Source organism: Mesoplodon mirus, assembly GCF_964341445.2.
Source record: "Mesoplodon mirus genome assembly, chromosome: 4".
NCBI classification, from domain to species: Eukaryota; Metazoa; Chordata; class Mammalia; order Artiodactyla; family Ziphiidae; genus Mesoplodon; species Mesoplodon mirus.
Genome location: NC_138979.1, coordinates 15,712,405 through 15,728,331, shown reverse-complemented (window position 1 = coordinate 15,728,331; position 15,927 = coordinate 15,712,405). Strand labels below are relative to the sequence as shown.

At 36.4% G+C, this 15,927-nt stretch overlaps 1 protein-coding gene across 1 annotated transcript in view; it reads left to right on the top strand.

Annotated features, from left to right (window-relative positions):
- Positions 1 to 15,927, top strand: part of MALRD1 (MAM and LDL receptor class A domain containing 1) — a gene marked incomplete at both ends in the record, with an annotated part of 598,196 nt that overhangs the window by 409,842 nt on the left and 172,427 nt on the right. The window contains one exon of the mRNA XM_082619568.1: positions 8,440 to 8,568. Coding sequence (XP_082475694.1) covers positions 8,440 to 8,568 — 129 coding nt within the window. The remainder of the gene's footprint in view (positions 1 to 8,439; positions 8,569 to 15,927) is intronic.

The following is a 15,927-nucleotide window of genomic DNA, read 5'->3' as shown; positions in this document are numbered from 1 at the left end:
TTATCCTCTAAACAGTTTTCAAGCGTTGACAGTTTTCTTATAACCATTTTTAACTGTGAAGTTCTATAGGAATGATTTTGCCCAATATAGTTTAAATTCAGTAAACGTAATTCTTAATCCTTAGTACTCATAGCATGTTTAGAATTAATTTTATGTTTAATTAACCACCTATTCTGATTGTAGTGGTAAATTCCAGGCAATTTTACAAATTTAAACACAGTTCAGCAAATGTTACTTAATCACCAAAAGGTCCCTGGGATCTGTGCTATGTATTAGGGATATAGTAATGAATACAATATAGTTCCTTCCTTTAAGGACTCTTTCCTTTTTTTTCCAGAAGAAACATGTCTAGTTTTCTGTTGTATAGTGGATAAATCCACCAGGAAATATATCAGTGTACAGTATTTCAATACCACGTGCTATAATTGATATTATCCAGAGCACCAACAGAGCTGGATGGATAAATGGGACTTGGAAAGAGTAACACTTAACTTATGGCTTATGGGATTGGGTATTTGAGCAGGATGAGAGGCGGAATGGGGTTTTTTGGTTAAGAGTAAAGGCTGTAGTCAAAGCATGACTTCTGGCTTTGCTATGAAGTGGTTGTGTGACTTCAGTAATTTTAATAAGACAAAAAATTATAGTACCTGTTTCGTGGAGCTATCTTTGGAATTAAATGATTTTATATATGTAATGTTCTTAAACAGGATGAGACATGCAATCTAGTCTCCTTAAGAGTCAGAGCCACCATATTCATCAACAGAATCATCCTCATTGTATACCAGTTATAGTAGGGGAGGCTACAGCTAGATCACAGTTCAAGTTCATTTCTTATTCAACTTGCAGTAGTTAACAGGTGAACAGATTAGGGGGACCACTCTTCTCATGCATTTATTCAGGGACCCAAGCAGATCTTTAATCTCTGACCTTCAAGGTCCACCCTAGTGAACATCACATTGTTTCTATCCAACCGACAGAGGAAAAGAACGTGATGAGCTGTGGGTGGAAGTTTGTGTGGCTTTGCCTGGAAGTGGTATCACCTCCACTCACACTCCACTGGCTAGAACTCACCCTTGTGGCCCCACCTGGTTGCATATGGTGTTGAGAAGTCAAGTGCCTGGCTGAGCAGCTGCTACCCAGCAACAACTGTCTGCTGTAGAAATTTGAAGGTATATGTTGTAAACAGCCAGCCATCTCCACCCCACGGATGAGACAGGATGAAGGTGTAAAAACAAGAGTAAGGACCAAAGTAGGTGAGAAAAGATGTTTTGCTTTTGTGGACCATCCACAGATGAGCATTGTGAGGTTTAATGTGAGTCAAGAAGTAGAGGAAGATAAAGTAGGAGGCAAAACGAGAGAAGAAAGTGCATTTTTTGGTCACATTTAGTGTGTCTGATACGTTATAGATAAATCCAGCAGGAAATGTATCCTAAGCGACTAAACTCAGGAAAAGGGACAGATTGGGTTGTAGATATCAGGTCATCAACCCCTAGATGTCAGGTAAAATCATGACAGTAAATATGATGCCCAAAGAAGAACAAAGGGTCACAATTTGCTGCATTGGCATTAAAGGCCTGGACTGGAACAAGAGCCAAGAGAGAGAAGGAAGGTTAAGATGTGATGGAGTAGTAGGAATATGGTGGCCAGGAGCTAAAGGAATTGAGGGTCACAGAAAGGAAGACATTTTTGATATATCAGATGCAGAAGTAAAATCCAGAATGGAAAGGGTCAACATTTCTTTGAAAATGGTAGTTAGGAAATTACCAGAAAATGAAGCAAGGGTTCTTTTAATGGAGCATTAGGACCTGAAAAGAGATGAGGGATAGATGAGGACTTTTGAATCACTAACCCACTAAAAATGCTTCTTCAAGAGGAAAAGCATACTGGTCATTGTCAAATACATTACTTCTGAGTTTTGTTGTTGATTTTGCTTTATTTTCTTATTATTTCCTTTTCCTTCATTATAAACCTTCTAAAAAGGTTTTTTGTCTAAACCTTTAAATTAAAGATTTAGAAAACTAGATATTTAAAATATATCCATATCTAAAAAAAGCTAAAGATAAAAATCTGAGTTGCATGTCTGAAAAGAGAGGTTGACATATATAATTTTCTTTCAAACAAATATAGAATCAGTTTATAAAGTCACCTTTTTGCTTAAAAAGCTGAAAAATTGATCTTTAAGATATTTTCCACTTCGTATACACCTTGCCTCTGTGTAGCACAAGTGGGTTTGCATTTTTTATATTTTCCTAAGCTCTTGCTATCCTCTAAGACATGGTCCAGTAACTCTGATAACACTTCTGATAATTTTGGCACAAACTGAACTTTGCTGTCACTGAGCTCACAGAGGTTACACATTCAGATGTGTTGCTCTCAGTTGTCTGATATGTGCAGTGACCTTCTTGAAACCTAGCAATTTTTCTAACATAAGCTCACCCTGAATAGAAAATATGAAAGGTATTTATTGTTGTTTTCTGGACATTTAAAAATCCTGGTCATGAGATATGTAGTCATCAGCAGTGTTGAGATTTCCTTTTATTTGCAAACTTGCCCCTGATCCTATTTCTAGAACAAGAGAGACGTCAGGTGAAATAAGCAGTTCATCTGTGAAGGAAGATTTCAGGTGTGTGAACTTTCCCAAAATATTTTTTTCTTGAGCCTATTTCCTTCTTTTTTTTTTTTTTTTACCCAAGTGTTATTCTTCAGATAACATTGAATCTTCCATATTTGCAACATGTGGCCAAATGTACTTGATAAGGAAACTGAAATGAATGGAGTTTTATAAAGGACCTGCTTCTCAGTTGAGTGGTCTGGCCTCTTTTTCTAATTGGCTACATGACAAGCTGAGACGATATGCATTTTGAAAGGTCAGCACTGAATAAATGTATTAAATATTTATTAACACACCAGTGCAAACTAGGGCTACATTTTATTGTCCTCTGACAGCAAGCCATTAAATATCTTCCATTGCAGCACTAAACAGCCTGTTTTACACATAAGTTTTCACTACCAGAATATAAATTCTTTGATGGTAAGAACTATCCACCATGGTGTCTGACAACTGTTCAATATATGTTTCTAGGATGAATAAGTAAAGATACTAAATGGATGATGTCACTAGATTTAAAGGTATAGTACTTTGTATGAGAGAGTGATTACCATTGTTTTCATTTAGAGATTGATAGTAAATGAGTTACCTAAGGTTACAGAGCTTTCATGAGAATGGAGGTTCAGATCAATACATTGGCCACACATATTTTGACTTTCCACTAGTAATCAATATTTACTGTCCAGTATTACCAGCTTTAACTAGAGGGAAACTTTTACTTAGAATGATAAAACTTTTGAAGCATACCTACAATAAAAACTATCCAAAGATAATTTATTAACAAGTTAAAACAGATAAATGACAAGGAAGATGTATATATTAACAAACAAAAAGAAACTATGTTTATGAAAAAGTTCCCTCTTCTAGCCACTACAAATATATCTTTATGTTTCTGTTTCAATGAATGCACTCAAACATTCATATATGTTTACCTTTATAGGAACACAAGATAAAGAAAATGATATATGCCAATTTCAGAGGGTTTCTTTTTATAATAAGGAGCATGACTTGGAGAAAATTGTTTTATGGGACTTCTTGAGATTATTTTTAGAATTCATGATATAAAGTTTTAACAGTTTTTAAATATTAAATTTATATTGAAAATTAGACTACAGAAAAATTAACAAAATCACATCATAGGGTGTGCTTCCCACTCACTACAAACATATAAAAATATCTTTAAAAAGCACTTATTAATACTCCAAACTGAAATTTGAAAAAGAAAAGAAAATATACCAGTTCCAGAACCAAAGAGGGGACTCAAACATAGACCATAGATGGAAGCTAACTTCCTAGTGGCTTAAAGGACTTAGGAACCTGGACATAGAAAATGGTATCTGGAGACTGGAAGTTTTAACCCTATATCAGAATAGGAGAGCTAGACATGTACCCTTGCATAAAGCCTGGTCCTTTCCAGAGAAAGCCCAGAGAAATTTGTTGTCTGTCCAGGGACTTGGAAAAAATTAAAGAAAAATAAATGAACAGAACAGGAGCTACCAGCATGAAACCAAAACCCTAAACCTTGTGCCACAGCACATATAGGATGGTACACGCTGTGAGAATGAGAACTCAAAAATAACACATCAGGGCTTCCCTGGTGGCGCAGTGGTTGAGAGTCCGCCTGCCGATGCAGGGGACGTGGATTCATGCCCCGGTCCGGGAAGGTCCCACATGCCATGGAGCAGCTGGGCCCGTGAGCCATGGCCACTGAGCCTGCACGTCCGGAGCCTGTGCTCCGCAACGGGAGAGGCCACAGCAGTGAGAAGCCCGCGTACCGCAAAAAAAACCCAAAAAACAAAACACATTAATATTAAAATTTCTAGAACCACTGAAAATTCAAGGATAATGCATGAAGCCAGTGTAAATTTATGCTGTTGGGACCACATGCTATTGGGATCATAATACAGAAAAAGGAAAGCATAAAATAAAATAGGCAGGATACTAAATAAAATAATTAAATTTCACTTCCAGAAATTATAGCTGAAAATAAATATCAATGGAAAAGTTAAACAAACAGATTAGAGGCACAGTTGAAGGATAAATCCTCAAATAAGCGTGAGCTTACTCACCAAAATGCAATACAGCAAGGTAAAGAGAAAAAAAAATATGAACAGAAATTGAGACATTGAAGATAGCATAAGTGAATCTAAAACTTCTAATAGCAACTGCATAGCACAGGGAGATCAGCTCGGTGCTTTGTGACCACCTAGAGGGGTGGGATAGGGAGGGTGGGAGGGAGATGCAAGAGGGAGGAGATATGGGGATATATGTATATGTATAGCTGATACACTTTGTTATAAAGCAGAAAGTAACACACCATTGTAAAGCTCTTATACTCCAATAAAGATGTTAAAAAAAAAAAAAAAGAAAGTTCCAGAAATAGAAAACAGAGACTTAGGGCAAGATAGTACTTGAAGAAATAAAATTGATCATTTTCTGTAATTGAAACATGGCATGACTCCTCAAGTTATCATAGCATAGAAACAATGACACCCCAGTAGCAGGAGGCAACCTAGTACCCAGATTTTGGTTTCTGACAGCATTCTCCAATAAAAGGAACCAGGGCTGCTTGGAGAAATGGCTGATGGCTGATTCTAGGACTGGGCTGGTAAGGTAAGGCTAAAGCAACTTATGGTGTTAGAACCGAAAGCAGTGTGCAGAAATAAAAAAAAGGCTACATTGATGGTAGTATGTCAAAGGGACATAGAAGCCAACTGAAAGAGCTCCCCTTTGCCAATTTGAGCAATAAAAAAATAAAATAGCATTGTATTATGACTCAGATTGTAAAATAAATATCCTTGAGTCCATATTGATATAAATTACTAAATAAATATATAAATGGGAGAGAAAAGACCAATCTCCCATATGTAAGAACACTAATTTATGTAGATTCTCTACCCTCAAGGAGGGAAGCATAGATCTCCACTCCACTATGTGGTCTGCACACAGTGACTTCCTTCCAAAGAAATATTGTATTTAAAGGGATAGATAAAAGAAAAAAGAAAGTAACTTTAAAGTGGAGAAATATGACAAGAACTACATCAGCCAGGTAGACAAGGTCAACATGAACGGTGACAAGTTGTGTCATAGCACGTGCCCTGGTCATGACATGATGAAACTAACACTTTACTTCTGTAGTCTTCCTCCCCTAAATCCACAATCCTACCTAAATTATAAGGGGGAAAATCAAATTCCAATAGAAATCCTACAAAATACTTGACCAGTACTGTCCAAATTGTAAAAGTTATCAAAAACAAGGAAAATCTGAGAAACTGTCACAGTGAAGAGAAGTCTAAGGAAGCATGACATGGTCACGGTTATTCAGTCTCCTTCAGCCTAAGGAGCCTGAATAACATGGTCTTCAGTGAGGGGGAGTCTGGCCATCGCCATCACGTCTTTTATGTCCTTCATGTGGTAATATTCTGCATGAGAAATAAAGGTGCCAAAAATGTGTGCCCACGTGAAATTTAGTCTGAAATGCCAGAGCATACTGAATATCATCACTTGAAGGAGATGATAAAACAAGTGTGTACCCACAAATATAATCTGTAGAATGATTCTATCTAATTCTATGTAATGAATCCTGTGCACAAAACTGTTTTAATCCAAATTCAAATTTATATGGGCAAGGATTTCTCTACTGTAAAGTCTATTTCAAAGAAGAATAATGTGAGTTTTCAGTGGACGTCATTTTAACTTTGGGGACAATGTATTCAAATCCACAGTGGATTAGTCCTATATGTTCCTTGTGCTTTTAGTGGATTAAATATTCGATTCTTATGGCTACATTATTTTGCAGCATTTTCTTCTTCCTAGGGTTTTTCCATTTATCATGTTTTAGGTCTTTTGGGCTCTGTCAACCTTTATTTTTTAAGCTAAAATAAATATTTAGTCTGTTTCATGTGCCGTATTCTGCCAGCCAGCTCATCTTCAACTCGCTCTTATGAGCACCAATGCTCTTTCCATTCTCATATCATTAACTATAGTATATGTGAGATTATGTTTCATTTCATATATTTGTTGACCAGGTTAATAAGTACTGCCTTTATCATTTTGGCTAAATGAAGAAATTGAAAATGGCTAAACACATGCAAGACATTCTCACTAAAATTATGTTCCTCTTCTATTTACCATGCTGTTTTTGATAACAGCAGTCTGACTGACTATATTCTTGTCTTAAAGAAGATCTACTTTTCTTAGAATTACAGTCTCTTTTTATTTTTAATCTGTGCAACCCATATACCATAGATACTCTGGTTTATGCTCAGTTTACTATAATTCAAAGCATTGACTTGATTCCTCTTCATGTTTTTTCTATTCTATATTGTTAAGGTAATAAGCCTCATTTAGAGATGGAGTCTATTTCAATCTTTTTTTTTTAACTAAAGAACCAATTATTTAGATTATAAGTCAAAACTCATATCCTCTGTGGAGTAATTTTATGACTCCACAGCCTATGGCATAGAAAAATAATCTCCAATGCATATACTTGCATACTAAACAATGTCCACATGGTTCTCTGGGTTAACTGTAAATTCTCACTAGTGTTAATTAAAACATTGTGGCAAAGTTTCTAAATCACTCAAAGAACACAACCTTTAATTCTTCACCTTACTGATACCCATGATCTAATAAATATTGGCTGTTCTTTTAGATGCCCTCTCTCAATCTTTGTATGGAGACTACATTTCACTGGTAAATTATTTCTGGAAAATGTTGAGGTTTTAGCTATTGTATTATGGGGATGACTATGGAAAGACTATGGAAATGCACTTTAATGAAATCTGTAGAGTTTTACTATTTTCCTTCATGAAAATACTCCCTAACCTTGAGTAACCTACCCCCACTGCAGACACACTATCCTGAACCCATACTAATCTATGTAACAAAGGAATTGCTGAGTTTTATTTAATTTGTTGAATTTGATAGTTTCAGACCTTTAATGTATATCACTTTGAAGCTATAAAATATTATCATTAGACTTCATATCAGTTGAAATGATATGGCAACATGTGAATTGCTTTGAAAATTCTATGTCAATTGGCTTTTCTAAGCCCCTTTTAGATGAAACCATTATGCCTTCAGTTATTATAACCAGCATTTATAAAGCACAAATTGTATATTAGGTGCTGTGTTAGACCCAAGAAAACACAGCAAAAACTCCTGTGTCAAAGGAGCTTAGAGTCTGGGAGGACAGCCAGAAGTGTAAACACCTCTTATACGAGGTGGTAGGCATTTAATATAGGAATAAAAGTATCCTTAGGCAGCATGAAATAGGGAGTGTCCAACGAGAGGCTTGGATGGCAAAGAGGAAGGCAAGACAAGGGTAGAGAGAGAAGTTGTTTCCTTGAGTCCCAAGGTTGAACAGACCACCAAGACCACAAGAGGGAATGAATAGTCAGTACAGGTAAAGGAAGCAGCATTTGTGAACACGTGGTAAAATGCAGACCAAGTGGCATATTTGTGAAGCCCTCAGTCCTAGGATATAGTTTACCTGCAGGTGCTTAAGAGAAGAGTTGCAGAAAATGAGCCTAGAAAACTAAGCTGGAGCCAAAAACCAAAATATTTTTAATGCCTTGATTGGGAATTTGGGTTTATGTAATAGATGATGGTCAGCCCTTGACTGATTAAAAAATATTTTGGAAGTACAATCTATGTTACTTGCTGAACAGTTCCAGGTGGGACTGAGAGATGGGGAGTTGTCTACAAGTCTACCTTGGACAACAATTAAAATCTTTAACTTATCTAATAGTGCGGGAACTAAAAGGAGTATTCAAATTTGATGAAAGTATTACCAAATGATGTTTGTGTTTTTTTTGTTTTCCCCCCAGTGGGAGAGACTTCTGAGATTTGCCCAGAAGCCACTGATTTCTTGTGCCACAACAAGAAGTGTATTGCATCCCACCTGGTCTGTGACTATCAACCAGACTGCTCTGATAGGTCTGATGAAGCTCACTGTGGTAAGTGTATTTGTCTGTTCTAATGCTGCCAGTTCAGCACAGATTTTCACTTTATTAGCAGAGTAACTTATTCGCATTGATGACTGAGAAGAAATGTTCTTTTCATGCACCAGAGTAGATTTAGAATAGACAAAACATTTTGCCAACTTCTCTATGCAGATATTTAAATGGAAGCCCTTCCATCCTTTTTACCCCCAGACTAAAAACTGCAACAAATCTATAGCAAATCATGTTACAAAAATTTCCCATCATGTCATTATATAGAACTGTATGCAGAGTCAGGGTTAAAATTGTCAGAAACTGAACTAGCAGAGCCTGCATTTCTTCATCAGTTCTCATTACTGATTCCATTCCTTTTTCCCAAAAAATGACTGATTTTATAGATGAGGTGAAAAAAGAACACTTTGAATAAATACTAGTTTAATGATTAGTTTTAATAATTACATTGCCCTGGAAAAAGAGGAATACAAGAACCACTTTGGTTTTTTTATTCAAACTTTAATTCAAATGATTTTTAAATTCATGTATAAAGCCAAGTGTGTAATTTTTAAATATGAACACATATTTAAATCCAAAGAATTTTTTTTCATAAAGCTTACTGATGAGCATTCATATGGAATCTTGATACCATACAGGCTGCCTGTTGCTGTTAATGTTTGCAGCATAACAAACTACCCTAAAAGTTATTGGCCTAAACAAGTTTCATTTTGCTTGCAATTTTGTGGATCATTCATTCAGGAAGGAATCAGCTAGGCAGCTTGTCTCTGATCCACATGGCTCAAACTGGTACAGCTGGACCTGGAGGATCACTTCCAAGATGCCTTTATCCCCTACATGTTTGGCACATGTGTACTCTTTGGTTTCTCTGTCTGGGTCAACATGGAATCAACCTCCAGGGCAACCCCTGTGGCTTGGGCTATCACAGGTTAGTCAGACATCTTACATGGGGTTGGCTTTTACCATGTGTCGACTGTAAAAGAATGCACAACCTGGGCTTCCCTGGTGGCGCAGTGGTTGAGGGTCCGCCTGCCGATGCAGGGGACATGGGTTTGTGCCCCGGTCCGGGAAGATCCCACATGCTGCGGAGTGGCTGGGCCCGTGAGCCATGGCCGCTGAGCCTGCGCGTCTGGAGCCTGTGCTCCGCAACGGGAGAGGCCACAACAGTCAGAGGCCCGTGTACCGCAAAAAAAAAAAAAAAAAGAATGCACAACCTAAAAGTTAAGAAGTATGTTTTATTGGCAGACTTTCTGAGGACTTAAGCCCAAGAGGCAGCCTCTCAGATCCCTCTGAGGGACTGCTCCCAAGAGGTAGTGGGGGAGCCAGGATATACAGGAGTTTTGCAACAAAGACCGGGGAGCCCAAACATCAAAAGATTACTGTTAATTAAAGAAGACCAGATAGCTCAAGTTAAGGAATTTAGTGCCTTTCTGTGTTTGGGAAGATGCAAGAGCCTGCACTCAGTGAAGTCATTCCTTTGCTATACACCTTAGCGATCTAGGGCCAGCATCCAGGTTTTTCCCATCCTAAATCCCCTCAGGGTGCACTGTTGCGGGCACTGCAGTGGCTGAGGGCTTGATGGCGGGCATCCTGTTGTTTCTACCCTGAGTTCCCTCAGGGCTCACCATGCGGGGGTGTGGCGGGCAGTGGCTGATGGCTACAGTGTCCTTTGTTTACTGACATGGCAGGCAACATGCTTCATTCACAGAAAGTTGCAAGAGCAAACATTCCAAGAGCCTGAGGAAAAATAGCAAAGAGTTTGTATGACTTAGCCTCAGAAGTTCCAGAATGTCCCTCCTGGCTCTTCCTAATGGTTATTCAAATAACAAAGTCTACCCTAAATTCAAAGAGAGGAAGGGAATAGACTCCATTTCTCAGTGGGAAAATATCACACATGCACAGGGAAGGCGTACTACACAAGGCACGTTTAAATGTTTATTTTTAGCTCAGTGTTATTTTTATTCCTCCGGATGTTTGCTTCTGAAGTGTTCATTTCTCTTTCTTGAATTCGCTATTTTTTTAATTGTGGTAAAGTATATATAAAATATGCATAACATAAAATTTACTATTCTAACCTTTTTAACTGTACAGCTCAGTGGCATTAAGTATATTTGCATCGTTGTGCAGCCAACACCACAGCTTCACACTTATGCCAGCTTGCGTAAGTGTCATCAGAAAAGTTTTTCCCTTAGAGGGCATCCAGAATCCATATCCAGAACTTTTTTTATCTTGAAAAATTGAAACTCTGTACCAATTAAACAATAACCCTCTATTCTCCCCACCCCCAGCCCCTGACAACCACCATTCTACTTTCTGTTTCTATGCATTTGACAACTCTAGGTGCCTCTAAGTGGAATCACAGTGTTTGTCTTTTTGTGACTGGCTTATTTTACTTAGCATATTATCCTCAACATTCATCCCATCTTTTAGTTTTAAGTCAAGCAAAGAAGAAAGTGAAAGTGATTGGCACTTTTTTAAACTGTATTTTGAATACAACAGTATTATAATCTTAATTTCATAAAATATTCATTTCCTTTATAATATATATATTCTCAAATGAAATTTATAATACATTAAATAATACTTTCTAGTGTTATTTCTAGCTTCTTTTAAGTGCACCAAAAAAATATTTTTTTTTATATTGACTGTTAGGAATTGATTTCAATGGAGTTCTAAAACAATGATCTGAAGCATTTTGAAATCACCATTTCCCCCACAAGACATAACAAATAGAGCATTTAATAATCACCAGTAAAACATTAAAAACTTGGCCAGATTTATGAAGGTTCTAAAGAAAAAATAACTTGAATATGATGGCACTGACATACATACCAGTGGGGTGAGAAGGACAGCTATCACATGCATATAGAAAACTTATTATAGACAGTAAATATCTTCCTCTCATGTAAAAAGGTACATATATTGAAAATGTTTATATAAAAATTATACTCTTCTGTTTATTCCTATTCCTAGTAGGGCTAGGAACAACTTTCTAAACATTGGGTATATAAAAATGAACAAGACATTGTGTTAGGCTTCAGAAATTCACTTTCTACTGTGGAAAAAAAACCTAGAGGGAAAAATGCATTAAATATAATGTTCTTCGCTTTTTGAAAAGGTAGCTAGTAAATGAAAAGATTCCTGATTATTTTTTAAGTGTAACAAGTGCTATCAGGAGTAAGGTTATCACAGCTTATGTGGGGAGTACATATGAAGAAAAATATGTGTGTGTGTGTGTATGTACATCTGTATATGAAGTATGAAAATAGACCTAAAAACATCAGAAAGAGTTACAGGTGTTTTGGTTTTTCAAATGTGAATGCTGCCCATGTTCTTTTTGCTTCACTCATTTGTCTGCTCAGAGTACCTTATATGATTTGTATTTTTTCCCACAGCTATTTGAGGTATTGATAGAAAACACACAAAGGCAGTTTTGATGATCAGAAACTGAAGTCAATTACATATCCATGTCTGTTAGTGTGACCCATGACTTTGATGGACAACTGCAAGAAGTATTTGAATTTTTTAAAATAAAAGCAATATGTTGACAAATGAAATAGTCACTTTTCTTAAAACTTCTTGATAGATTTTGTTCATCTCCAAAAGGAACATTGCACAGCACACAGAAATATACAGGTGACTTATTGATGCTGCAAATTGACTCCATCAATATTTTATATTGATGGTCTTTTGGATATATTGGAGGCAACAGGGCTGGATTCCTGCAGGCAGAGAATCTATCATGGATAATGGAATAAATTACAACATTTTCAAAGTGACCTTTGGAGAAATATAAGGAAACAATTGACCTTTGGGTTATTAAACTGAAGTCTTCATTTTGACTTTGACCATCATTTGTTGGGCAATTATCTAAATTTTCAGAGGCTCAATTTCCTTATCTATATAGTACATATAATAACATACAGAGTGCTTTGAGAATTAAATGAAATAATGTAAAGAATATATTTGTTCAGTCTTTCAGGATTAATGTTAGCTTCTTCCATGCCATTATTTTTATATTCTCTTAAAATTTGTCAGTCATTGTGAATGCCTTATTTACATGTCCTTTATACTTATCAGACAATAAATGCAGCTATTCCTCATGACTAAATTCTTACCTTAGGTTATGAGCAAAGATAAAATCTTCTTTTGCATCGCTACCTCTTGTTGCAAAAATGCATGGTTGATAACAAATAAGATCAATTCTTTTTAAAAGAAACAGTTAAGTTAGAAAATATGCTCTTTTTTTCATGGAGGAAATTATTACCTAAAACATGTAGTAAGTGTGCCTTGTAATCTAGGCTAGGGATGTACAGGATGGGACGGATACTTTCTCTCCTGCATTTTAACAGTGATAAACATCATTAGTCAGTCATGTCACTCTTCCCCACTGTACCCAGATTCTCCAAAATTCTTCTCAGTGCAGCTTTCCAAAAAGGCATTTCACAATGAGGAGAAACTGTTTAATAGTTCTATGTTATATATCATGGTATGGCAAAATAAGGTTGCTATGTGGATGTGAGAATTAAAAATAATTAATTACGGAGCCATCTCTTTAATATAACTGAGTTGATTAATATTTATACTGACCTACAACAATATGGCTGAATATTGTACCAGTGGAAAAATGCCAGTCGTTTAAAACAGTGTTAGTAATACTTTGAATCCATTCAAGGGATCATAATAAAGATCACAATTTGGAAAATGTTTTTTCTAAAGCAGTAGCCATTTTGAAAATATTGATACATATTAATCGTCAAGAAATATTAATATTACAAAGTCTTCATATTACCTATCATTCAGTAATTAGTATGGAATCACGGCTTATATAATGCAGTTCAATAGTAATACCTGATCACATGGAAATGTTTACAGTAGTTCAATAGTAAACAACAATTAAGGTGGCAGCGCAAAATAAAGAAGTAATAAGTTGCCAGACGAATAGTAATAACTATGATTACTATTATAAAACACACACACAGACCCTGAGAACTGACATGATCTGGAAAGAGAAAGCTAGTACATAAGTTGGACATTCAAGAAAGAGTATTATTTGCTAGATGGAATGGAGAAGATACATTAATTAATACACTTGTAACAGAAATTCCAACCTTGACAGGTGTAGACATCATAGCAGTCCCTGCTTGTTGCCTATCCATTTCTTTTTGTTCCTTAGAAACAGAACTGCAGTTTTATCCAGGGCAACATTATGACCAGCCACAGGTAGCATCTTCTCCAAACTTCTTTGTAGCCGCCCGTGAGCACTTGCCCGCCCATGAGATATATGTGGGAATTTGGGGAAGGTACCCCTTTCAAAAAGAAAAAGCACCAGAATAGGAAAACGCTTTTTCTTCTTTCCTCTTCCCATTCCTTTCAATGCCTTGAATAATTGAATTTTTCAATGCTGGAAGGTGCAGCATCATCTTGCAACCATGAATGAGCATGAGGATGGCAAGATGACAGAAAGGAAAGCTGGAAAATATGTGCTTCACAACTACACACTTGAACCACAGTCACAATGCCAACCTTAAACTGACACCTTCCTGACATATTGTTAATTGAGATAAATGAATAGTAGCTGTTTAAGGTACTATTATTTGGGTTTTCAGTTACTTGAAACTAAATGCACCCCTAACTGATACAGACAATAAGGAAAATGTATTATCTCAAATAGCAAGAAGTCCAAAAGCAAGGGAGCTCTAGAGTTAGTTAATTTAGTAACTTTTGTCATCAAACGTATAGAACTATATGCCCTCCTTTATTCTTTATGTTCTGCCATGTTCAGATAATGGATTTTCTTATAAAGTCAGCTCCCCATAGAATCTCTTTAGTCCCAAGCATCGCATCTTTGCAATGATATCCTGAGAAAGGACTAATAGGTTTTCTTCCTTTTGATTTATTTTTAAGAATAAAGAAAGCTTTTCCTAGGTGGCTCTTCCCTAGTAAGTCTCATTGTTTAGAAAAGCATCCCAAGACTATCTTAAACCAGTCAAGACAAGGGAAGTTTGAACATCGCATCATGATTGCTTAGATAAACCATGAGCCGCCTCTGGAGTTACAGGGGTCCGTTTCACTCTTCAAACAAATATCTGAGTGAAAGAAGGTGAATTCCTCGACAAAACTGCAGTTCTGTCCTGACCAAGAGAGGGAAGGAAGGACTGACAAATGAGCATCGAATTGCTAGAGAGCGTATGCAAAAAAAGAGAGAGAGAGAGAAGTACTTCAACATAAAAGTTGAAAAAAGTCAGTTGTATTCAAAAGAAATTTTTCTGAAAAATTTCATTGAAGTAGAGGCAGTTTTGGAGACAAGACAGATTTCAGCCTAAAGAAGCATTGCATCAACAGAAAGGTTGTTGTATTCAAGGCTAGAGGTTTTGAGGGCATTTTCAAATAATGTGAACACCTGAATATTTCGAGCAAGGGAAATAACATGAGAGCAGTCTTAAAGATTAATAATGTGGTTTGGGTGTATAAGGTTGATAGGGTGAAGGCTACACTAAAGAAAGAGGCTCTTAACATAAACCAGGGGCTTGAACCAATGGAGCTGGAACAGGAACTATGGAGCTGCAAAGAAAGGAATGAACTAAACAAGTTCTCGAAGGGAGAATCTATAGGTGTTGGTGATAGATTAGATATGGAAATAAAGAATGCAGAGTCAAAGATAACTTCATAGTTTGAACCTTTAGAAAGAGAGAGAAGATTCATGCTATGAAATTAATCAATAATCTCAGAGAGAAGAACCCATTTGGAAGGATAAATGATGAGTTCATTTTAGGCTTGTTGGTTTTGAGATGATAATTGCATTTTCCAAGTGGAATGTTCAACAAACATTTGTAGATAAACACCTGCATTTCATTGTAGCTGTAGATTTGTAGGTCATCTGCACAAAAGTATGAAAGGCTATGCAAAAGAATGAGTGAAGATACATAGAGTGAGACTTTTTTTAATTATGTAATTTTTTAACAAGAGGGGCACCCCAGCTAACTCTGCAATATAAGAAAGGAATTAGTAGAGAATGTGTGATTGAAAGATGTGGAAAAGTTGTATAACTTTGAAATAAATGCAGCTGTGGAGTGCTAATAACAGTGTTTGGTAAGCAATTGAGATCATAAACCAAGGTTAACCCTAGAAAAGGGAAAAGTAAAAGTGATATAATTTGAGTTAGAGAGGCTGAAATGTAAGAGAATGAATCCTGACTGTGTAGATATCTTTAGAGTCAATAGTAAAGTCATATATTAAATACGGTGGAAGAGGAAGGACAAGAGTGGTCACAGAGAATAGAAAAAGAATAATTATTGTAGAGCCTATGTGTCTGGGAGTCAGTTACACAGAAATACTATAGAACCTGTGTGTGACATCATT